Below are 25,714 nucleotides of genomic sequence, written 5' to 3' on the forward strand. Positions count from 1 at the left end.
CCGAGACGAGACACACTCTCACACGCCGTGCGCGCCCCTGACTCATCACCGACGGGCGCGCTCCAGCCACTTCCACCATAATTCAATCAAAACCTCCAATTCACAAACTTAAAGTTGACAGTTGTCACTTGTTACTACTTACAATAATGTAGGTGGCATTGGAATTGGTGGGTTTAGCTTATACTGCAGACAGTATGTCAAAGTTAGGCAACTTGAACTGAAGAGCAGCTTAAGAACTCCTAGTCAAAGATCCTTAGCCTTGCAATCATTGTGAGTGGTTCTGGGTCCTGTGACTCCCACATTGAGCTTGTGTCACATGTCTTGCTGGACTATCTGCACACCTGGCTTTAATTTTGCTTTGAGCTCACCTGAGAATCTGCCAGCACTGAACATACTTCCTCATTGCATTGCACTGTGACACGAACACAACTGAACACAAACATCGCATTAAGAATTATTCAAAAGATCTGGGTGGTTGTATAGAAAACAAAATCAAATATATTCTATGTCATGCCGTTTGTTATAGTCCCAGAGGTGCACATCTGGCACTGTACAAGGTTAACCCATCATTTGAAGACAGGCTACTTTGTAATTTTATTGAGCATTTACATTTTCTCTTTACCTATATTGTTATCATACAGTGGCTCTCAAAAGTATTCACCCCCTTGGACTTTTCCACATTTTATTGTGTTACAATATGGAATCAAAAATGATTTCATTAGGAGTTTTTGCCACTGATCAACACAAAAAAAGTCCATAATGTCAAAGTGAAAAATCAAAACTTCAAATTGTTCTAAATTAATTACAAATACAAAACAGAAAATAATTGATTGCATAAGTATTCACCCCCCCTTTGAGTCACTATCTGGTAGAGGCACCTTTGGCAGCAGTTACAGCCATGAGTCTCTACCAGCTTTCCACATCTGGACACTACAATTTTTGTCCATTCTTCTTTGCAAAATTGCTCAAGCTCTGTCAAGTTGAATGGGGACCTCTGTTGAACAGCAATTTTCAACTCTTTCCACATATTCTCAATTGGATTGAGGTCTGGGCTTTGACTGGGCCACTCCAGGACATTGACTTTTTTGTTTTTAAGCCACTCCAGTGTGGCTTTGGCTGTATGTTTGGGGTCATTCTCCTGCTGATAGATGAATCTTCTCCCAAGTCCAGGGTCTCTTGTAGACTTCAGCAGGTTTTCTTCCAGGATTTCTCTGTACTTTGCTGCATCCATTTTGCCCTCTATCTTCACAAGATTTCCAGGCCCTGATGCAGAGAAGCATCCCCATAGCATGATGCTGCCACCACCATGCTTCACGGTAGGGATGGTGTTCTCAGGATGATGTGCGGTGCTAGGCTTGCACCAAACATAGCGCTTTACGTTGAGGCCAAAAAGCTCTATTTTGGTCTCATCAGACCATAGAATCTTCTTCCAATTGGTCTCAGAGTCTCCGACATGCCTTCTGGCAAATTCTGACCGAGATTTGATGTGAGTTTTTTTCAACTAAATAAAGGCCAGTTTTGTGAAGCACCCGGGCTATTGTTACCATATGCACAGTGTCTCCCAGCTCAGCTGTGGAAGACTGTAACTCCTTTAGAGTTGCATAGGCCTCTTGGTGGCCTCCCTGATTAGTGCTCTTCTCGCCCGGATACTGTTTTTGAGGACGGTCTGTTCAAGACAGATTCACAGTTGTGCCATATTCTCTACAGTTCTTAATAATGGACTTTACTGTGCTCCGGGGGATATTCAATGCCTTGGAAATGTTCTTATATCCTACCCCTGATTGGTGCTTTTGAAGAACCTTATTCAGGATTTGCTTTGAATGTTCCTTCATCTTCATAATGTAGTTTTTGTTCAGAAATGTACTACCCTACTGTGTGACCTCCCAGAGACAGGTGTATTTAACCTGAAATCATGTGAAACAACTTTATTGTACACAGATGGACTCCATTCAACTAATTATGTGACTTCTAAAGACAATTGGTTGCACCAGAGCTAATGTAGGTGTGTCATAACAAAGGGGGTGAATACTTATTTTCTGTTTTATATTTGTAATTAATTAGAATAATTTGTAGATTTTATTTTTCACTTTGACATGATGGACTTTTTTTGTGTTGATCAGTGGCAAAAAACTCATAATTAAATCCATGTTGAGTCCATGTTGTAACACAATAAAATGTGGAAAAGTCCAAGGGGGGTGAATACTTTTGAGAGCCACTGTAACTGAAAAGAAAAAAAAAAAAAGTATTGGGAACCAAACAACATGAATGAAGTGAGAAGATTATTGAATTGTGTACACCCCAGTTCTCTATTTATTCTACATTTAATTGTGTTAAGCCAATAATAATAATAATAATAATAATAATAATAATAATAATAATAACAACTAAGGGATGATCTGCTGTATTGTATTAAGAATATGTAACAGAATCCACACTCCTAAACTTGGATTGAAACCTAGGATTGATAAACCCTACCCAAGGCCACGCCAGTGCCTGAGAAAGCTGCTTTCCAGTCAGCTGCAGCAGCCATGGCCAGGGGGTGTGGAGGGCTGCTCCGACAGACAGCACAGTGACTCAGCTCCAGCTGTCCCTCTTAGTGCCACTTGCATTTGATGCCTCCCATCGGCTCCTCTGACAGTCCTTTAGAGAGAACTGAAGGAAAGGCAAGCAATCGGCCAGCATGCCCCAGTAGTAAAAATTGTGGGAGTATGGATTCCTTAACCATTGCAAACAGCTGGTCTCTGCAGCCTGTAACAAGCACAGCACCACCTACTGTTAAGTTTTAGAACATCCTCTGCACTAAGCAGCTCAGAGTTTAACTGCAGTTTTCCACTCCGTTTATACAATCACTCTAAGTGGTTATAATACTCTATTACTGAGGTGTTATAACACTTTTAGTATTTATAAATACAGCAAAGAGGAGCAGAGTACTCCTGGGTGCAGCACAGGGGAACAGGGTACAGTACAGGGGATCATGGCACAGCACAGTGGAGCAGGGTACACCACAGAGGGACTCATGGTATAGCACAGAGGAGCAGGCTTCAGCACAGGGGAGTAGGGTACAGCACAGTAGAGCAGGTTATAGTACAGTGGAGCAGGTTACAGCACAGTGGAGCAAGTTACAGCACCATCCATTGTTTTTCTTTACAAGCACCATTCAAGTCAGTGGACCATGATGTCTTTAAAATGTAATACATGTCCATGCAACACACACACACACCGACATACCTCAAATTTGAAAAAAGTGTCCTCCACGCACTGACTAACCAAATATACTTTATTCAGAATACAGAAACGAAGGGGCACATCAGGAACGTTATAGAGCCCTTTTTACAGTTCACATAAAAAACATCACTTAAAAAAAATAAAATAACATTCAGTCACAAACTACCCATGTTACCTCTACACAAGGAATGTTGAAAAGGAATGCTCGGGGTTGTGGAGTTCTGCTTTCCCTGACACTGTCCAATAGTCTAGGCAGCTGTGAGGAGAACCAGCATGGATGAAGGCTGACAGAGCCTGCAAGGCATGTTATTAATGAGCTTTCTGTTTACTGCACCCCTCAGAACAGTTTACCACAGGAATTCTGCACTTTGTGCACCAGGGCTCTGCTATGCAGTTGCCGTAGGTTACCAAGGTTTACACTGTTTTTTGTAGGTTTTTTTTTTATATGCTTTACCATACCTATTCTTTAATGTGATTTCACTATGGGACATTTTTATAAGGGCCATCTCTCACCCAGTAACAATGCTTTAATGAAAATTCAGGACTGCTCTAATCAAGGTGAATGAAAGTGTGGGGCTACAATTGCACAAGCTAAGGGAGGAATGGAACCACATGTGCCTCATATTTCAACATATCAATGGTGTCATGTAGGATGAACCACAACCTCCAGTAATACTGGTTCTGAACCCATTGGGGTGTCTTTGCTGGTATTGCTATGGTTCTGCTGGGTTCACTCACAGTACAACACTGGGATTAGGTCTGCAGCTGAAGATGGGTTTGACAGTGTTATTTACAGGAATGCTTTTCAGTAATGGAGAGTAGAAATCTGAAAAGTGACACTTTATTACAAAGAAGGTAAAAACTTTTAAAATGTTAGAGATCCATTTTCCTCCCAAACTGTTCAGAGCAACTCTTTCTCCCGCTCTCATCTCCTTGCGTGTATCTTGTAGGGTGGGTTGTGTGCAACGGAATTTTAGTTTTGCAGAAAGATCCTTGGTTTTCTCACGGCTCCAGTTCATTGAGGATGCTGTTCAAAAGGGAGAAAAGTGCCAGGCTGTGTCTTAATGTGCCCCCTGCCCTGCGTGAAGGGGGCTATTGGGGGCAGGGGGGTATTGGGATGATCAGCATGTGCTTCTAGTGAACACTTCTCAGCCTTGAGAGGGATGGGTAGAGCAGTGACCAGAGGGCAGGGTTTGAAAAAGACGGGACCCTGTTCTACACAACGGACACAGCAGCCCTGCAGTGTGCACTGCGAGCCTCGATTACGAATGCTGTAGGTCTGAAGCGTTGCAGGTTGAGACCACCCAACAATGCTGTAATTGTACTGATTGCGTTGGCAACACTCAAGACAATGTTCCCATCCACCGTGCCAGACTGGCATGTTAGCGGCTGACTTTAGGCATTTCTATGACCACAACAATCCCCGGATTTCACTATAAATTGAGCAAGTTTGGGATGAACTTGAACGACTCTCAGCCTGTTTCTACACTTGCTGGAAATATTAATGAGCGAGTGGATTAACGTCCCTTCCAGCACCTTGTGGAGTCTATGCCAAGTCGGGTCAAGGTTCTGATCAGGGCAAACAGGGGCCCGACCCAGTAGTAGGTTCATGTCCTAATAAAGTGACCAGGCAGCAGAGTGTCTTCAGTGTAACAAAGTACAGTGAAACCTGAATAGAATGGTCACCAACTGGGTCTGGAAACGGGAGTCTTCGAGTTGTCTGTTACAGAAAAAATCCTTTCTAGGTTTTCTAAAGCTGGTAAGAACAGAGGGGCCCCTTAGTTCTGGTGACTGTCAAGACAGGTTTCACTGTAAAAAAATAAAAATAAAAAAAGGACAACGCACATTAGTTGCAGGCATCTGAGCTTGTATTATACTTAGACTGGTCAAACGCCTGTTATGAGGTGGGTGAAGACTGTTCCAATGTGAATGCGTACTACTGGATGAAAGACACTAGGCTTTGCATACATAACCTGTGATGTCAGTGCTGAGCTGGAGGTCCACTATGCCAGTCTGAGTGTATTCTGTGAGGACGGTATCCACAGCATACATTGCTCTTTGTCCTGTCGAGTTTTACATAAGTGTCTGGTACCAGATACGAAAAGGCACAGAAGAGATCTATTAGCAGGGATTGGCCCGTTTTGAACAAAACCAAACAGGAGTGCTATAACCCTGAGACTGCAATTTTGACAAGAATGAATGAAAGGTTTGTTTTTTTTCCACCAAAGGACAGGCCTAAAGACAATGTAGTTTTCCCTTCGTGGGGGTGGCGTTCACACTCAGAAGATAGCCAAGGCAAGTTAAGAAACTTGCACTCTTCAAAGCCGCCCCATTACAGCCATTGAAAACAAATGTGTAACTTAATACAAAGCACAGACATCAGGCAACATTCCCTAGAAGTCTTGGTCTCACTGCGGTTTCTTTATCAGCAACTTTCTACAGTATATTCCATCATCCAAACTATTAAAGACCCAGTGGTGCTGAATTCACACATACTAAAAAGAAACTTCATAAATTCAATGAATCAGCATTTCTAAACAGCATATCCAGCAGAGGACAAGGCGACAAACTAACTTTGTACGTACAAATCTAAAGACACTATCAACACAAATCAGTCCCTCCCAGGCACATGGTCACATTCCCCTTGTGAAACACTCAAATGTACTCAATGCATGGATTATGGTTGATTACTACATGTCCAGTAATCTATTAGGAAGACAGCATAGAATAAGTTAAAATCCTACGTGTTTGAAGGCTGCTGTAACAGTGCGAAGGCTGGGTGTGAACCTCACACACTGCAAGAGAGCATCTTAACCACAATGCAAGAGAGCCGGGCTCACCTGCATGTGAACCAACGACCCCAAACACCGCAAGAGAGCATCTTAACCACAATGCAAGAGAGCCGGGCTCACCTGCATGTGAACCAACGACCCCAAACACCGCAAGAGAGCATCTTAACCACAATGCAAGAGAGCCGGGCTCATCTGCATGTGTGGTTATAGAGCTTTTAACCTCGTCTCAACTCACTGACGGGACAGAATCTGGTAACACTGCCTGTTACCCTGCTAAAGAAAACAATGCTGAATAACATGAACCAGACAACGTATTTCAATAAGATGCAGATCCACCCAAAGAATATAAACAACACGTTACGAAAACCTGGACACTCTGACTCCTATGGCGAGAGCTACAAGGACAGCAGGTTTAATATCTTATCAAAATTTCTATTAGCACAGCAAAATGCACACGGTTATCACCACCACATCAATGGGAATAATTGTAACAAGCCCACTCGACCTTGCACCTGCTCACTAGAGCACTGATCAGCAACGAATAATGAAACTTGAGCAGGCAACACCAGCCCACCTTGATGTAGAGCAGTGGTACGCAGCTCTGTTCCTCAAGATCTAATCCAGTCCCGGGTTTTACTCCAAGCGGGTGGTAATGTAATTCACTGAAGCTGCTATGAGGCATTTCACACATTTAGGACCTGGCTGGAATAAAGACCAGGACTGGAATCCATCTCGAGGGCCAGTGTTGAGTAGCACTGGTGTAAAGGCTGGTATAATTGACACTTTGGATGCTGTTGTGACTTCATTAAGCTCCCAGAAACAGTCAATTTCCTAAAGACAGTAAAATAATTCTAACCAGGGGTTTCCAGTCTTTTTCTTTAGCATTAGCAATGTCACGGGTACCTCTGTTCATGTGTTTTCATGCTGTATATTGCTTTGTATTTGTATATTGCTTTGTATTTGTATATTACTTGCTTTGTATTCTAGAATTCAGGCTGCATGACTGTAACAATTCCAGCTGGTTTCACAAATTGCAGTTTGCCCAAACCCTGGACTACCTTCACTAAAGAAAGACGAGGCAGTCCCAGCTTAGAGCTAAATCAGGGTCTAACCCTAACCATGGACTACCTTCACTAAAGAAAGACGAGGCAGTCCCAGCTTAGAGCTAAATCAGGGTCTAACCCTAACCATGGACTACCTTCACTAAAGAAAGACGAGGCAGTCCCAGCTTAGAGCTAAATCAGGGTCTAACCCTAACCATGGACTACCTTCACTAAAGAAAGACGAGGCAGTCCCAGCTTAGAGCTAAATCAGGGTCTATGACACCAGCACTTTCAATCCCCATTGACTTCACTAACAGAAAGTCCAAGTCAGTGGCAGTTTAATTCAGTAGACTGGAGCTGTGCTGAGATAACAAGTGTATGACATTAGGGTTATCACACTGTGTCCTAATTGTGTATACTGTAGTATATTCTGACATGTAGTTCCCATAGGCATGGGGCAATCAGTTCCTCTGGCGTGTAATACAAGTCAACATGTGGCGTGTTGGGTGTCTCGGACAGTGACGGCGATGTCAGGTGTCAGTGTCAAGTTGAGAGTTCTGGCTGCTCAATCTGTGTGAAATGACTTCCTTATACACAATGCATTACATTACTGGAAAAAGCACAAATGAAGATCACTCTCAGGAACTGTGGTTAAACAGAAAAGGCATTGCTGGGATGGGTTATAGAATTGTGCCCTGGATGACATCTGTACACAGGATAAGATGGACTGGAACTGACACGTATTCATTCATATATAAGCAACCTGGATTTATCGGAAATAGGTGAACTCTGAAAGCTTCTTAAAGCTGCAGCGAGTATCCTTCTTAAAAGATAGTCGGTAAAACCACCCGTCAGTCCAGTGTCGGCACCATTACTTCTCTCTGCTTGGATTGTATTTTCAGAACTATTTCTATACTCTTGCGTACCTGCATATTACTGGTACTCATTTAACCAGGAGTCTTACTCGTGGAAGAATAGCAGTTCATAATAGTTTTTTTTTTTTTTTTTTTTTATATATATATATATATATATATATATATATATATATATATATATATATATATATATATATATATATATATATATAAAAACCCGGAGTAAAAACCTGGAATCTATCTTGCATTCGTTCAAATTCAAGGACAGATACTCCGGGTGTCTCACACTGTTCCAAGTTATGCCATACCACTGGCAAAATATACATTCCTTACCTGAAGTGACAGGGAAACGCCCACATCTGCTGTGTACAAATAATAATGTTAAATAATAGCGTGCAAAAAATAAATAAAAATCAGTTAATCACCTCCCTGGTAAACTTCCCAGAAAACCATGATTCCAGAACAAGGGAAGTAATATTCCTACGCAAAACAAAGCGACAAAAAGAAGAGAAGACATAGAATACATATCCCTGCACTTCACTGGAAAATAAACAGGACATTTCTTCCACTTTCCTGGGATACTGTAGGTATTCCACAGATGAGGACAGCTGAATTATTGACGAGTCCCGAAGGGATGAAATAAACAAAGCGCTCCCTATCCTCCATTTTACAGAACTTAATTTCCTCAGATCTGCTTCTGTATAGCAACCCTGCATCATTTGAAACAGCGCCATTCACCCAGTCACTGTCATTGAAATAAAACATTTAATAAAAAATGCACTCTGTCACATTGAACACAAAGAAGTGATTGGAGCGCAGGAACTCTACATACCTGTGGTATAAAGTTATTATCACCCTCAACGCCAGGACAGTGCACAATTACCAATCTTTCTTAGAAACCATTTCTGTGTTCTTATAGTTGCTACAGCAAGCATCATGTTTCAAGTCACATTTCAACTCCATTATCTTGATGAAATGCGTCCTCATTTAGCTATTTGTTTGGTACAACATTTAGCTCCTCATTAAGCTATTTGTTTTGTACAACGTTAGTTTCATATCTTAGGAAAAGTAAGACAAATCACATTTTTATAGTGTTTAATTAAAACAACATTGCCCTGAAATAACTACCAAGTTTATGTTACAACCATCATACAAATAAAGCAAGCACATCTGCCTTTTAATTTAATATCTACAATTAGATTAGTAAAGTTAGGCACTTTAACCTTGATGTTCTCATGTAAGAATGCTCCGCACTGTGTTGATCGGTCAAGCAATGTTATTATAAAACAGTGTGATCAAGGACATTAATATGAATTAGTCACTGCTGTTTTCATTTATAACACCAAATAACTGATTAGCTTCCCTAGGGCTATACCATGTGCTCTACAGCACCCCCCCTGGTGGCCTGGCAACTATTTCCCACAGGACATTGTGTCAAGGTAACCCTAGTGCAGTACCACATGTCAGGTATCATAAAATGAAGTTTACTAAATATTTTTTTTAAACTGCACATCTGCAACCAATTTAGCCAATGGAAGGGCAAAACCAGTAAAATTTATGGAATTATTTTGTTAGCTACAATAACTAAATACTCAGCCCATTCTCGCATTGCCTTATTGTTTTGCTGGAGTTTTGCTGCTGCTTTCTAGACTTGGTGAAAGTCATATCTTGCACTCCATCAGCCAAAGTGGCCAATTCATTTTACAAGCACCTTATTAATATGTGGAGCAATGCATGCACTCTTCCTAAGAGAGCACAGAGCATCCTCAGCGCCAGTTCCAGTACATGGCAATACAGCAGTGCTGTCTGGAAGTGTGATATTCACATATTCCCTGTGGAACCCTGGCACCAGCGATTAACAGATACAGTCCTCAGTCTGGAGTCCTCCTGGTTTTTGCAAGCATTGTTTAATAATGATTACAGAGGAATGGGGGTTAAATGGATCCAGTCCAGTAATTTAGGGTACAGGTGGAACAAAGACCAGGATGCCCTGGATTGTGCAGGCCTGCCATGCGCATTATTATCTTGTATACTCACTCCAACTTCCAGGACGAGTGAGCAAGCTCTGAACACAGCAACGAAACACAAACAAGTTGGCACTACAACACAGCAACTTTGGAAATGCTGCTTGACTGTGGCTATAAAAGACAGTAAATCCACCCCTTCCGCAAGACTCGAGGCCAGCGCACATTGGATACGTGCATTTATCCAAATAAATTTAACCAAATATACACATTTCTTACTGTAGCTAATCTCGCACAGCAAGGGTCTGATATGCTAAAAGCAGTGTTGAGTAAATCTCCATTAATAAAACTCTGAAACGTGAAGGTTATTTTTCCTGCGCTCTTCAGTTCTAGTTGTCTGTCACACACACGGTCTGTAACCCAGGCTAGAGCTTAGGAAACCAGGTTCCTTTAGCGATACTGGCTGTACTGCTGTGCTCGTGCCATCACTTACTAACAAAGATACTTCAGCTCAGGGCTGTCCAATCACGATCCTGAAGGGCCATACCACTCCAGGTTTAACAGGTACAATGAGATCATGAACTAGTTCAGGGTCTGGATGAAGGTTTAACGCAGTGGTGCACAGCTCAGATCATGGAGGGCCGGTGTCCCTCCTGGTTTTTGTTCTAATCATACCCTAAATTAGTTAATTGGACCAATTATGCTTCTAATAAAGGCCCAATAAAGTACTTTAGGGTGCAGTTGGAATAAACCTGCAAGGTCACCGGCCCTCCAGGACCAAGTTGTGCACCACTGGTTTAATGGGTTCAATTAAACAATTCAGAACAGGGTTGGAACAAAGACCAGGACTAGAAGGCACAGCTTTGGCCAGCCCTGCGTTGGCTGATCCAACCTACATTATATGCCTATGGCAAGTTAAAAGAACTGAAGAGCAGCTCCTGAACTCAGTCAAAGCACTTAAACACAGAGTTGAAAAAGATACTTCAACAAGTAAGCAGCTCCAAATGTCATCTGAGTTGCTTATTTCCTTCTCTACTTGTGTCATGTTTATAAGCATTCCGAGTGCTTCTGGGTTCTGTTACATCATCATCACCCAAAGCAGCCTTTGCCAGTCCCACCGACTCTGTATATACTGTTAGGCTGCGCTGGCGAGGTTGAAAGGTCATATTGTCACATGATTTGAATGGAACAAGGAAGGCTGTTTAGCTCCCAGCATTTAGGATTCTCCAACTGAAAGTAAATTCAATGCCAGGTAAAGGCAGATTGAGAAAAAATTAAAGCAACTGAAATGGAGCAACATAGCCAAGAACCACTGAGAAAGGCTGTAAAAAAGCAATGAAAGACTTTTGAAGCAACTTCCTTAATTTGTGCTCGATTCACTGCTCTCATAAAAGCAGGGAAGAAAAAAGCACTCCCAGTGCATAGCAGTATGAGCGTAATAAGACTGCTATGCAATGGGAGTCTTACTTCCAACCCTTTCATATAGAGAAATAACCCCAGCCACACAACAAAATTCTTAAGTAGCTAAAGTAAAAGAAATAAAGGTTTAAAAAAGCAACCAAAGTTTCAAATGACAAACGAAGGACATGAACTGATAGCCACGTCCTGACACATATCGGTGAAGCAAAGTGGCTTCAAATGTCCAAGGAGCACTTTGTTACAATTCCCTTACTAGTGCTTGGAATCATTGCGAGCGGTTCTGGTTTGTTATCGTCAACTCTGCCGGCCACACCACCTTCACATTTATAGAGACTAAGTGGAGTAGACAAAGCAGAGAAGTCGCAGTCGTGTGATCGGAATGGAATGGAGGAAAGTGGCTGAGTGCCAGGATTTTCTAACTCAAAAGTAAAAGCAGATATAGGGAGAAAAAAAGATACAAAGTCAGTACTGAATCAACAGAGCCTAGAATCAATCCAAATGACCAAACAATTAAAATGACACCTGAAGGTATGATTTAAATAAGCAGTAAACCAGGTCTCTCACCTACTGGTCCTCAAACACACTCTATACAACAGGGCCCTCATGAACCAGCCCTGCATTACTTACACAACACACAAGAGCGAGCCCAAGTATCCACCACGAACCACAAACAGCTACATTCTCAAAGCGAGGTACTCCAATTCAGCATGAGCACACAGTAACGCTGCCAAACCACACATAAAACAACTTACACTTTTAACGTAACAATTTGGAAGTAGTCAAGTTGTTTCCTGTTTATTTCAGCATTGTAATGGGTTTTTTTTTCCCCCACCCCTTTCAGATAAAAAGTGCGCCAATGACATTGTGGAGCACATAGCTTTGAGAATGAAGCCCCAAAACCCTTTGCAGAAAACAGTGCTCTAAAGCACAGAACCCATCTTCTTGCAAACAGAGGCATTGAGAAATTAGTTTTCATTGGTTGCTTTTTGTGTGTGTGTGTGTGTGTGTGTATATATATATATATATATATATATATATATATATATATATATATATATTTTTTTTTTTTTTTTTTTACAATACAATGTCTTTTTCTTTGTTAAAGGAAACATATAAAAGTCGTGACCACCAGACAAACACGGTGGTCTGTTTATGCTAAATCAAATAATAAACATACATATATATATATTATATATATATATATATATATTATATATATATATATATATATATATATATATATATATAAAGTTAATGTATTAATTTATGATATATGCACTTTTTTGTTCTAGCACTAACACACTCACATGGTACCATAAAACAGACATCCCACCCCTTCCAACTTTCACAGAAAATCACAGAAGAGGTTAAGCAATAAATTAAAGTCCTACCTCATACTGAAGTAGAGGAGAGACACCACTTACAGATCATAAACAAAAAAAAAGAATCCAGAAGCACTGAAAAAGATCAAGGGAATGAGGGTGCGAGACGATCACAAAAGCAGGAGCAAAAACTAAAACTGAATCAGAAACATAACCCAGTGAAAATAAAAACACATGTATTTCAAATAAAATCATACCACAAAACAATGTCTAATTGAAAATAATAATAATATAATATATATTACAAAATGGGAGGTGGGGCCCAGGGGAGAGAATACATTTCGGAGGAAGTGGTGTGGGGAGGAGGGGCTGCTGCTAGCTCCAGAGGCCAGCATAGTTTCCATGGAGACCAGAGGGTAGGGGACCGCCCGCCACGAACAGCTTGGTCCCGGAGGAGTCGTAGCAGTGTGTGTACACGGCGTTGGGGAAGTACTGGATGTCCGAGAAGTAACTCCGCCACGTCTCGTCATGGTTCTGGGGAGGAGAGACCATGAGGTGAGGAGCTCAGATCACATGCACACACAGACAGAGATGCAGAAGCGCACACACACAAAGACAAGACACAAACTGACCCACACGTGCAGGTGCTCAAATTCTTAATACAACTATAACCATCTCTTTGTATAAACTTCAGGACCTGTGTGAGTGCACAGAGGGGTGCAGTTGGTGCCGTGGACTCACCAGCCAGCCCTTGCCCGTGGTCAGATTAAGAATCCCTTCTCCCGGCCTGCCCTTGTGCCCGCAGCTCGCCCCGACGGGGTCCTCCAGGAAGCGCTGGGCGCGGATATCGTAGAAGAGCAGTGAACCGTGGCCCGTGCCCACCGTGATGATGTGCTCGTAGAAACTGACCGAGCGAATACCTGAGGAGATAAACACAGGCAGCCCTCAGCCAATACTCTCAACACATGGCTATTTAAATGAGCAAACAGTTTTTAAAACACCTGAAAAGGCACCAATACCTGTAAAACACTACAAGGATTTTTACTGGAACTGCTTCGCCAAATAGAATGTTTTTAAAAAGCATTTTCTTAAAACAGTTTTGTGAACAGGGACTGGTTCAGGTATGGAAACAGACTCTCACTGCCTAGCAGGTTGATCAATTCCTGGTTTTACTATGTGTTTAATAAGACACACCTGAGCTTGTTACCTATACACTGGGGCTAATCAAGTTCATAGTAAAACCTGGAATGGGTGAAACTGCTATGCAATAGGAATCTTATTGCCACCACTACAATTCAGAAATTGTGTCGGCTCAACTAAATGATTCAAATATTATTGGTTTCTTGTCTTCAGCTGAGTTTGGCAGTGGTTTGTGAAACACAACCTGCTTCTCTGCCTGCACTCACCGCTGCCCCTCTCCCGAGAGCTGACGGACTTGACGTTGTGGGGGGGCTGCCTGGGGTCCAGGAAGGAGACGTGGGCCTGCGAGCCCACCGCGTACACTGACCACTCCTGTCCGTACGCCAGACACACGTTCTCCTTGCAGTACGGCAGCTTGGTGGACAGCAGCTGCAACACAGAGGAGCAGAGGACTGAAATGACATCCGGATCAGTTTAAAAAGCGCTTTGCAATTCTTTACAGTCTTTGTGCCCTGAATTTATTAGGCTGTTATGTCAAAGAAAGCTGCCTGCATGCCTTCCTTTCACCCTCCCTGTTAAATGACTGAGGAAACCCAAGACTGTCTGAAACCGTCCCCGACCCTTCAACGCCAGTACTCTCAGCTCAGACATCACTACTTGTACAACAGACAGCGGCAAGCATAATTTTCATGGGAGAACCTTACCTTGCATAAACTGTGCTCTGCTTTCCACAAGTGGAAGTATCCATCAAGGGACACGGCTCCCAGCTCCTGAAGAAAAACAAAGCAGCTATTCAGAAGCAGAGGACTCCCTTGGCAAGCCGTTTGTAAACAGTTCTGTACCACAAGTACTGCACTGTCCTCATTATCCGCTTTCCAGCAGAACGGCAGGACAGGGTCACAACGTTACTCTGGCAATGAAAACAGGGTCAGTATTTTTAGATCTGCTACACACTGTAGTGCTGTATTTCAATCAGTACACAAGATACTTTTTTTTAAACACTACTGTCTGCCCGATTCGACATTCAATATAAGATATTGGCTATGAGGACTTATGGGATGCCCTGTATTTCAGGCAGCAGCAATGACTGGCTGGCTGGTTCCCCCTGTGTTAGCAGCGTTTGCTGTGCTGAGCTCTGACCTTGTTGTTGTTGTTGAAAGCCAGCGCTCTCACTTTGCAGTTGTAGGGGTTGGTGTACTCCTTGGGGATGTCTTTGAGGGCGCGGTGGGTGATGTGGGAGTAGGTGGGCACCCCAGTGGAATCGTGCCCGTCCCCAGTCTTACACAGCACATCCTCCGTCACCTCCCACAGACCCATGGAGCCATCTCGAGAGCCTGGCACACACACGGGCAGGGGGAGTTCATTTACACAGAGCTAACAAAACAATTCCACTTCATCTTGCCTAATATATATATTACATCAGCCGGCAGCTCATGTGCAGGACTCATGTGCTTTTAATGCTCACTGCGTTCCTTTACGTTCTTTTGATTTCTGTGACTAGCTATTAGCAGCCGAAGCCTGTAGCGCCAGACAGTGGAAACGAGGCATAACGCTAGATCCACAAAGAAAATGGGCTTTCACAAAAAAACCTTGTTGCTTGACATTGGAATAAACTCCAGTCAAATGACAGCATTATTAATTTCTACCCTCATAGGAGCCAAGCAATGATGAACCATCAAAAATAGAACACTACAGGCCTGTGACAGAATAGAGAGGCTGCACATGGGTGTGAGAGAGCCTGTGTGTGTGTGTGCTCTATACAACTTACCAGACACCGCCATGTTGTCACTGATCCATGCTATTGAGAAGATCCAGTCTTTGTGTCCGTCCTAAAAAGGAAATTATGAAAAAGTTAACCCAACAGCATCCTGTGTACAAATTCAAGGCATTCGCTGTGGCTTTGATATGTTGCCAGTTCCCAAACGCAGGGACGGGCTTGGACTTTTCAGGTTGGAACACCACAAATGGATAATCAATTATTGTTTCATTTTGAATTAAATATATATATATTTTTTTTATTATTAGACAGATTAGGATGTTTCAGCCAATAAGAACACACGTTTTGCCTTCTGTATTCCACACACATCCCATAGAAACCCCATTCATAATATCAAGCGTGCCACTTTCAGTTTTTACTGTGCTGTAGACGCCCAATGCATAGCAGTTTGATCCACTCCTGGTTTTACTGCGAGTTTAACACGACACACTTGAGCCTGGAACGGGTGAAACTGCTATGCAGTAGGAGACCTATTTCCACCCCTGTTACACAGCTCTACAGTATACAGCATGTTGCATGAACTCACATCCCCCACGCAGACGGGATCCAGGGTGGGTAGTCTGTACACGGCCAGGCTGTTGGGGTTGTCTCCACCAGTGGCCAGCAGCGTGCGCGAAGGGTTCAGCTCGATGGCGTGGATCCCACAGCCCTGCTGGTCCAGCAGAGCACAGGCAGGCTCCTGGTCCTTCAGCATGGGGATCTTAGTGATCTGCCCTGTCAGCACATCTGCCACAAACAGCTGCAGCAGCAGCACACGGAGGGGGGGGGGGGGGGCGACGACAGGGAGACAGACATGAGGCTCAGGGCTCAGCATCAAGGCGTCCCTGGCTAAAGGACCCACATCGTAATTCATGCAATATAGGGCACATCACTGCTCTGTAAAACAGTTTTGATCACTCCTCCTTGAAAGCATTTTAAACCAAGGCTCCCTACTGGGCTAAACACAAGAGTTTCGTTATAAATTCCCCTGTACAGCCAGATTTCCAATCAGCAATTCCAAACCTCTCCATCATGACGCTCAGCCTGAACGTCTCTCAATAGATCTAATCTACAGCTGATTATTTAGTCGCTCCTGTATCTTACAGCAGAAGTGTCTTCGTGCGAGCACCTTGGGGAGCAAAAGCAATGCAGCGCTGAGCGGTTCTGTCACCCATAACGCAAAACAAGACCGGGAGAGACAGGGTCAGCTGTACAGATGAACTACATTTTAAAATGTTTTATTAAAAGCCACAGTACACAGTTAATACCATTATCCATGTCTGTAGAAATCTCTGTTGGTTGTCTACTGTGAACGAGACAACACTTAAATAACTGGAATTGATCGTCTGACAGTGGATTTCTAATAATGATCTGAACAGTGGCACATTTAAACACTCAAAACCCCAAACCCCACTCCAGCACCAACCTCTTCCCACTGGATCTGTACTGTGTTCACTGAAGATAATAAACCAGTTAATAAATGAACACTGGGGGAGCAAGTGCTGGAACAATGGCGTGCCAGTGACTGTACAGACACACAGTCACATGATGTGCAAGAGCAGCAGTGCACAGCGCTTACACAGCTGCTCTAGAATGGGGCTGGCTGGAACTGCTGCCTTTTGAAGAACCCCACTCACCGCCCCTCCTCCCCCATCTGATATGAATGAAACACACACGCTGGGAAATGGACGAGCTGATCAAACACAAAAGACACATTATTGTTGTTTTAATACAGCACAACATTGTATTCAAAATCTGTTGCTAAGTTGTATTATTGTGCAGATACTGCAGTGTTGTTTTTCAGCCTTCATTTTAATTTCCGAGAGCAGCCTGTGTACCCTGAAACAAAACTGTAGATTCACTTCCTGTGCAGCAGATTTTAGGATCCCACCTCACACAACAGGTATGAAAAATCAGTTATTAACTAATGTAGTCTTTTTCGGCGATGACATCCCATTTGAAAGCACTCCCGAGGCCTCACTGTAACTCTCAAACATATAATCTCCAAGTACAAGTGGTACACCACAGTGTAATATTATAACCTGTCCACCGGTGACACCATGACCCTAGTGGAGGGAAGACATACCACATGCAAGGGACAGGCTACTGGTTAAACTAAAAAACACAGCAGAATAATGACCATGGTCCTTGTGATGCTAATAGTTAGAATGCTGTGTGTAAGCTGTCTCTTACTGTAGAAGAGATGGTAGTGTGTGCAGGCATGAGGTTCTGGCTGCTGTCATGTTGCTTACACATCACAGAATGTGCCTATGTTCTACACACAGGAGGAAAATTCTGACAAATCGTTATCGCCGATTGATTGATTGTAAAGCCTTGGCTATTAACAGATGATGTATAATTAAATGCATCAAACAGTGGAAGTTGCATCTCCCTTATACTTGGATCACTTGAAGTACTGAGCTGCTATTGACACCTTTAACAGTAAACACTGTGGTTTTCTGACTCTGCCCAGCTTACCGTGTTGCATTTGGTGCCGCACACCACCTGCCTGTGGTTGAGCCACTGGGATGCGAAGACCTTGTTGAGGGTGCCGAGCGTGAACTCCCTCTCGCGGAGGATGCCTGGCAGTCGCTGGGCGGCGCAGCCCCGAAGGCTTTGCTGGAGGTGGTGCTCGTGCTCCTGCCGCTGCTGCTGCCGGAACTCCCGGCCCTTCAGAAAACACACCACAGACTTCTTCAGGGCCGGCAGACGCTTCCGCTTGCACACCGACTGACCCCAGCCCAGCTGCAGGGAAAGAGCCACACTTACACCCTGAAAAAAACACCTGCTGGCTAGTAACACATGCAAGAGCACAATCATCTGAGCGTGTATCGAGGATGGAATGAAGACTCCCATCACACAGATCCATTCCTGCTTTTATTAGGTGTTTAATAAGACACACCTGAGCTTCTTACCTATACACTGGTACTAATCAAGCTTGTACTAAAACCTGGAATGGATATAATTTGCAGTGCCCTTACATCAATTAAGCAAAATAACATGCTCACAAGAATTCAGACTGTTTTAGGGAAATGTTTTCTGAAATCACAGTTTTCACAAACCCAAGTGTCAATTCATGTTGTAAACATTTTGCGAAATGTGTACAGAGGTTTCGTTTTCTGGAAACAGCATTATTCAGATTGAACAGCTCGGATCCAGGGGACCAGCGGTGTTAGAAAAGAAATAAACACCTTACCTGGCAGCAGACACATTCAGGAGAATGAATGGCATCTTCATCATGTGTCTGTAGAGAAGATCATTCTGGATACACTACTGTGTGACACTCCACGCTTACAAACATTTCTATCAGGGATAGCAACAATTCCAGGTTTTGCCAGGAGTTTAATGGGACACACCCGAGCTTGTTACCTATGCACTGGGGTTACTCAAGCTCGTAATAAAACTGCTATGCAACAGGAGTCTGATTTCCATCCCTGTAAATATTGATGTGGTTCATTGACTCTGATGATCTTTATAAAGTGTAAAAACAACCACCTTGAGTCAGAGACACAAGTGCTTAAGCCAATGAGAAAGCTACTATGACTCTTGGAATCTGAAGGAACCTTTCATAGAGCACAAACAAACTAAAAAGTCAAGCAAACCATACGTGCTTTTTAAACATGTTGAACAATAAAATAAACGTGAACAGAGGCTTACTCAGCTGGCTTTTGAAGGTAGATATGTATTGAAAGTGCAGTGATGTCACCATATGATGTGTATCACGATATGCAGGTCATGTTGTGATATGTACCACGGTACTGATGGGATTCTTGTATATTGCATAGCTTTTGGTCGTTATCACACTACAAACCTCTTTACAATATCTTATGTCAAGTAAGTATCACGATTCATCTATAAACAATGAATCGTTGCACTCAAGTAAAATACCGGTGTAGTTGCCCTTGCTGTTAAAAATGCTCATTAGGAGACAGGAGAAGGGAACGTTAGATTTCCAGCTGTGTCCCCCCCCTCCGCCCCCCCCCCCCCCCCCCCCGAACGCCCCCACCCCCCCTTTCATTTTCTGTGTCTCTCAAGATTGACCTATTCTTCCATTTCACTGGGCATCAGACCAAACGGGAAGCAAGACGAACGGAGGCATTCCAGGAAAACAAATTCACTCAGCGACACATACGAGGGTGAGGATACCGTCTGCAAAGTCACACAGCCGCTCTTCATACTGCTGCGCCCTCGGCGGCGAACAAGGGAAAGCCATTAACATCTAATTAGGGGGTTATGCATTACAGATTACTAAAGACATCTTCACATTACTTCAGTTTTCATATTTCAGCAGAGACACAGAAAAGGAGAAGTGATACCTTTTATTGGACTAACTAAATAGTAATTATTCACAAGCTTTGAAGAAGGAAAGATGGATTGATGATTGATGACACATACACGCAGCATATTCAAATAATGTAGAAATGACGTAGGTCACTAATTCTTAGGTCCTATCAGGCGCCTGTGTCAAGCAGTCATAGCAGGCTGGGTGAAGCCACCGCTGGCATTTGCACTCTCTCAGCGGTTATAGCGAGGGATGGAAGGGTACGCGAATGTGACGGTACGACACTTACGGATTGACTTCTTGTTTGTCGAATAATAAGATCAAACAATAGTTTATCGACTGACCGAGGATGAATATCGGAACATTTTCGTGAGACTGCGATTTCCAATCATTGTTATTCTAATATGTTGTTGTACTGCGCATCCCTACTGATGCCCAGGCGATCACAGTGAAAGGTTGCAACGTGCTAGGGTGTGTGTGTTTTGTTTTTTTTAATGCACGCAGATCTGATCTCTTTGTTATAAAATATGGTTATGTTCTAAGTAACAAACGCAGCACCTAACCACCCGCTGTCAACACCCCGGATCTGTGCCACCTGTTTACAGATCGCTCTTCTCCGTGGTTTACGTGCTGTTCCAGGCTGTAATAACCATAGGTCGGGTGCGTGGCGTTAACACGGTGGAAACTGTTGTGTCATTTTAAACATCAACCTGTTTGACCTTGCACGCGTTTATTACTCCTCGCCAACTGTCATTGTACATCAGATTCCATCGTGCAACAAAAAACAGACAACGAAACCGACATTCACACCAAAACATGAGCGGATTTGTAACTTACTAAGGCTACATTATTATTATTATTATTATTATTATTATTATTATTAAACTCGTTTTACTAATGACAACGTGTTCCACGCGAGACGCACCTCCAGCTGCGTGTTTCTGTCGTGGATTTCAGGATTGCCCACTGCACTGTAAAGTGTCGATCTGAAAATGAAGGCGCTGGCACTGGCCCCGTTCACAGGTTGTTGAAACCATGCCCACTCCGGGCACCAACTCCGCGGCCTTTCGAAAAGTACAGGCCGCAGGCCGCGGGCCACAGCACAAATCAGACCCGAAATCGGTGTCGCATTTTCTGTTTTGACTGTTGCTTCGGACTTCTCGGCACGGCAGATCGACCCGTGTTATTATAGCATTTAGGATTTAATCATTTACAAGGCCCTGGCCTAATCGGGGATCGCAATTCGGAGGCACAATATGTAAACACGGGTGTTACTCCCTGTGCAATAACAATGCACCGATTACCCGAGACCCTTCGGACTGTGCAATCTGTTTGGAAACACGTCGGCGTTTTCCGTGCTTGTTTTCGAGGGGCAGCCACAGCAGCTCGTGTTGTTAGCGGGATTCAGCTCGTAGTCAGACAGACACAGCTCTGGTCATGAGCCCCGAGTCCTGCGGCTTGTTGAATTTGCTGAAATCAGATAACAAGGATCCACATGCAGCCTACCTGTCCCGCCTGCTGCTCCGCTGCCTTCCTTTTCCTGCTAACTGTTTTCCTCGCCATAGTCCGAAACACAGAGGTCCCGAACCCACATGGATGATAGGACGGGCTTAGCAACTGGATAATGTATCATATAACGGGGATTCTCCGATTATCGGGGGTTAGTAACGACCGGGCTGCTATTGCAACGTTTATAAAATAAAACAAAAATTCCCCTGTATCTCCTCAACTGTTGAGTTTGTTAATCCAGGCGAGTCCTCCAAGATCGATGGCAGGATTGCATGGTGTTAGAGACCAGAGCCCGCCCTCCTCTGTCTCGGCTCGGCTCGGCTTGTTTGCGACCCTCAGGCACCACCGGCAACAACACGCGCAGCCGCAGTGCAATCAAACAACAACAGCAGCGGCAGCAACCCCGCGGCCGCCGTGCGCGCCCCGGCAACCAGCCCGCAGTGACGTCACTGGAAGACACCCTGCGCAATCGAAAACGCCGTGAGGGCATATCCGTGACGTCACTCTTCAAGGGTTGACGGCGCTGTTGTTATAATGACACGTGCTGTGTATGTGACTGACCTTCCCTTTTTTCTGCTTCGTATTTTCTCATTAAAGGCAGTGAAGCACAAGGCAAACTTGGAAAACGGTTGAAGGGCCCACAATTATTCGTTGAGTGTTACCTGTTGTGCACAATCTTTCACGATACAGGTCTCAGAGGTGCAGTTTTCAAAGAACCACACCACGGCAGGCACTACACTAGAGTGAAGAGTCGTGTTTCCTTCAAACCTGTACATCTGACAGCTGCATGGTGAATGGAAGTGTATCACAGGTAAGGATTATCAACTTATTTAAACAGCGGCAACAGCGTTAACCCCTGACATTCCTTCAGGGACACTGCTTTCATAGACCACGATTAGCATTTACCTAAGGCAACACGTGTAATCCCATCCTGGACAATTCTCTCTGCCTTCATGTGACAGCTGCATGTTCCTTTAGGAGCTGTTTTGGGGTGTGCTACTGTGCTGGTAGGACTGAGATGAGCTAGGAATTTAATTTGTTTTAACTCAACTGAGCTTTTATTATGTGCTTAAAAAAAGTAAAAATTCACTTTTCAGTTTAAATGTTTAGTTTTTCGCTATGGCCAGCAGGGGGCTGTCAAGCCACGTTTGGATAAAAGAAACAGAACTGTGGGAAGTCAACATGGTTTAATTGTCTAAAGCAAAAAATAAATACAATAAAAGCCAAGTTAAAGTAATAATCTATACAGATATATGATAACCACATGTGCCAGGGACCAAATTTAAGAAAAAAAAGTCTAATAGGGTTTCTAACTTTATCATTAAAAAACCACAGGCAGATTCTTAGGAGACTGAGTGTTGTGCTGGGTGTGTCTGAGTGCGTTTCACTGCTGTGGAAGTTAAACAATGAGAGAGATGGCATGTGAGGACTGGGCTGTGATATTGCAACTGAGTGAGTCATGGAGCAACCCTCCAGTGAAATTCCAATGGAAAGGGGCTTTCACCAAACAAGGCATAGGAAATAGGATTACACAATAATATCAAACTGCAGTGTGATCAGCTAAATAACACACAGGGCAGTGACAATGAAAAGCCAGTTTACGACCTTGCTACGCCAGTAACAATGCCAGCACCCCAGATGAGAGGATAATAATCTTTCAATCGGTTTTTAACACACTCAATGCAGCAGTTAATTGTCATTGATTGGAGCTCAATGGTAAATGTGAGGGAGGACAGCTTTTCTTGTTTTGAATACCTATTTTTAACACATTGTTATGATTGTGATTAGTTTTGGACCTGTCATCTACCAATCCATATTCATTTTTAAACACATTTTATTGACCTCTATTTTCTTTTTTCAATCCCAGCGATGGTCAGACAGTCATTACATATTTAATTGCTGAGTCCCATGTTTGTTTAAATGAATCAATTTACAACAGTGCTTAGCTTGTCATTGGCCTGTCTTTTCTTGAGATCTTTTGGTACTTTGCTTGTATTTAATACTTTAATTTGGAAGAACACACAGATATACAATTGAAGTAAAATTTGCTGCTAATTCCTGGTACAGAACCAGTTCCTGTGCTGTAGCTCGGTTTCACGCCAGTCTCCAGTGGTCTAGCTCATGTGACCTACCGACACCACAAGAAATGACTGGATACCAGGAACACGCGGTTGTTAATTGAATCCACTGCACTGTACTTGAAAAATACTGTCGGTATACCCTGGATTTATTATCATTATACAGAAAAGAACACGAGAGAATGGTTATTAGTAATAGCACACAAATCCAAGATGAGGTTGTATAATGCACTAGGGAGACCGCACTTGGAATACTGTGTTCACATCTGGTCCTCGCAGCACCAGGGACATTGCGGCCCTGGAGAGGAGTCCCAGGATTTAAAGGACTGAGCTGCGAAGACAGGCTGCAAGAAGTGCATCGCTTTAGCCTGGAACAAAGAAGAACCATGGAGGAGCAGACATTGATAACCCAAAGCTATTTAAGAGCAGTGCATAAACCAGGAGGACACGCAGGTGGAAATGAAGTGGGGACAGAGCTAGGACAGAGGGAAGGAGACTCTTTCACACAGTGAGTGGTGAAGGGATGAAATGAGCTTAGACTGGCCTGATGTCACCTCTGGTTTGTAACTGTTCTTATGCTGTTATGTCATAATACTGCTAATGCTAACAAGAAGTACTTCAGTGGGTTTAACCCCTTGGTTAGCACATTCGTTCAAGCTTATCTGCAGATTGATAACAGGAACACTGAAACGAAGAGAATACAGAATGCAATGTAAAAGACAGCTGACAATAATCGTACCGAGAGCTGAATCTTCATACCGATGATCATACTCCATGGATGAAATATCATGACAACCCTCCACTGTTTACTTACGACAGTATTAATGTACTTATTAAACAAAAAATAAATATTGTTCCACTGTTTTGTCTGCCTGTCTCTCCACACAGTTACAACATATTTTGTTGCAAGTGACATCAATTGATCCTGCTGTATTGTGTATTACAGCAAAACCTGTCATGTCACATCCGATCCTGTAAGACAGATATTACCCTATAGACCTCTGGCATGTGTCACTAGCACAGACTGCTTCTACCAAATGAACGCTACAGATGGAAACCTATCAATGCACATTTAACCATGGGTTTAAAAAGGTACATTCAGCTGTTAGCACGACAGAGTGCATATTCTGTATAGGAGGCTGTGTGGTCCAGCGGTTAAAGAAACAGGCTTATAACCAGGAGTTTCCTCTTTCAAATCCCCCCTTAGCCCCTGACTCATTGTGTGGCCCACAGCAAATCATTTACCCTCCTTGTGCTCCGTCTCTCGGGTGAGACGTTGTTCGTGACTCTGCCGCTGATGCACAGTTCACATGCCTTAGCTTTTGTAAGTCGCCTTAGATAAAGGAGTCTGCTAAATAAACAAATAATAATTCTGTTTAACTTTTTACATGCTGTCACTTCGTGTAACTACCCACTTTAACCATGTAAATAAAATGAAGCAATAGATTAGAGCAACTCACGATGCGTTAATACAAGGTGAAGCAATATATCACATTTTTACACGTACGGTCGATGAAGGATATTGCAGATCTGTATGCTCTCCACTGGTCTCAGTCAGTGCTGCGGATTAGAAACATATACTAACGTCAGGAGTAGCGCTGCATTCGCGTTTAATGCTGGTTTCAGCCTGGTCAATCTACGCCTGTGCGTGATTAACACTATTGTAACCTTCACATGAACATCGTGCAGCATCTGACAGGAGCTGACATGAAGTGCCCTCCGGCAAGAGCGGAGAGCATCGCGTCATCGCCAGCAAGGCACGCCACCTGACCTCCGCGGTGACGTCAGACAGGAACGAGCAGGGGATATTGAAACAAGATGGCGTGCCGCGACGAAGCAGGAAGTAGATTTGGGTTTCACTAAAACCTGTTTCATCGGAGTTTCAAAGAAGAGCGCGGAGGAAACCAGAAGCACCCCCTCAGACACACACGAAGCGGTCGAAAGAGGTAAGATGGTGTGAAAGAGGCGACAGGCAGTATGAAGGGACCATAGAGCGCAGCAATAATAGGACTGGACCCGGGTCCCGGGCTCGCTGTGTCAGTTGTATAAACTGCTAGACAGCGGTGTGGGGTGATACAGCAGGCCCGGTGCCACAGAACCGCATTGAAATGGGTTTGAATGTTTTAAGCACCGTTTCAAGGCGTTGGCAGACACAGGCGGTAAGCCAGCTGGGTTTAGTGTCACTGTCACAGGGCAGTTATCTCCAGTCTGACGCAGGCTGGGGTGGTTTGGGTCTTGATGCACCCCGCTGTACTCTGCTTGCTGTCTGTAGCTATATATAATTGGAGGTTGTTGCTGAATTAGTTGAC

At 43.5% G+C, this 25,714-nt stretch overlaps 2 protein-coding genes across 3 annotated transcripts in view; one reads left to right on the forward strand and one right to left on the reverse strand.

The window, feature by feature from the left end:
• Positions 1–3,263: 3,263 nt before the first annotated feature.
• On the reverse strand, positions 3,264–21,711 carry LOC121307106 (DDB1- and CUL4-associated factor 12-like). 2 transcript variants are annotated; one of them, XM_041239240.1, is made up of 10 exons: positions 21,325–21,711; positions 18,015–18,281; positions 16,084–16,296; positions 15,549–15,609; positions 14,921–15,114; positions 14,485–14,550; positions 14,047–14,209; positions 13,382–13,560; positions 12,946–13,174; positions 3,264–5,034 (listed from the first exon to the last, which is right to left on the reverse strand). In XM_041239240.1, the coding sequence occupies exons 1-9, from the start codon at positions 21,379–21,381 to the stop codon at positions 13,016–13,018; spliced, it is 1,359 nt and encodes a 452-aa protein (XP_041095174.1). In that variant the 5' UTR covers positions 21,382–21,711; the 3' UTR covers positions 3,264–5,034; positions 12,946–13,015. The 2 variants fall into 2 exon arrangements, with proteins under 2 accessions (XP_041095174.1, XP_041095165.1); XM_041239231.1 differs by having other exon boundaries at positions 12,710–13,174.
• Positions 21,712–25,181: 3,470 nt separating this feature from the next.
• Positions 25,182–25,714, forward strand: part of LOC121307120 (ubiquitin-associated protein 1-like) — a 28,244-nt gene continuing 27,711 nt past the window's right edge. Inside the window, exon 1 of the mRNA XM_041239252.1 lies at positions 25,182–25,351. The gene's annotated coding sequence lies outside the window, so the exon portion shown is untranslated. The remainder of the gene's footprint in view (positions 25,352–25,714) is intronic.

Source organism: Polyodon spathula, chromosome 2 (assembly GCF_017654505.1).
Source record: "Polyodon spathula isolate WHYD16114869_AA chromosome 2, ASM1765450v1, whole genome shotgun sequence".
Lineage (NCBI taxonomy): Eukaryota > Metazoa > Chordata > Actinopteri > Acipenseriformes > Polyodontidae > Polyodon > Polyodon spathula.

Bases quoted from the DNA above. Each gene is read 5' to 3' on its own strand.
- LOC121307106 (XM_041239240.1), bottom strand. From the start codon at position 21,381: ATGGCGAGGAAAACAGTTAGCAGGAAAAGGAAGGCAGCGGAGCAGCAG. The intron at 18,282-21,324 runs GTAGGCTGCATG...CTTTCCCTGCAG, and splicing joins CGGAGCAGCAGGCGGGACAG to CTGGGCTGGGGTCAGTCGGT. The intron at 13,561-14,046 runs GTGAGTGCAGGC...TTATCTCCTCAG, and splicing joins CTCTCGGGAGAGGGGCAGCG to GTATTCGCTCGGTCAGTTTC.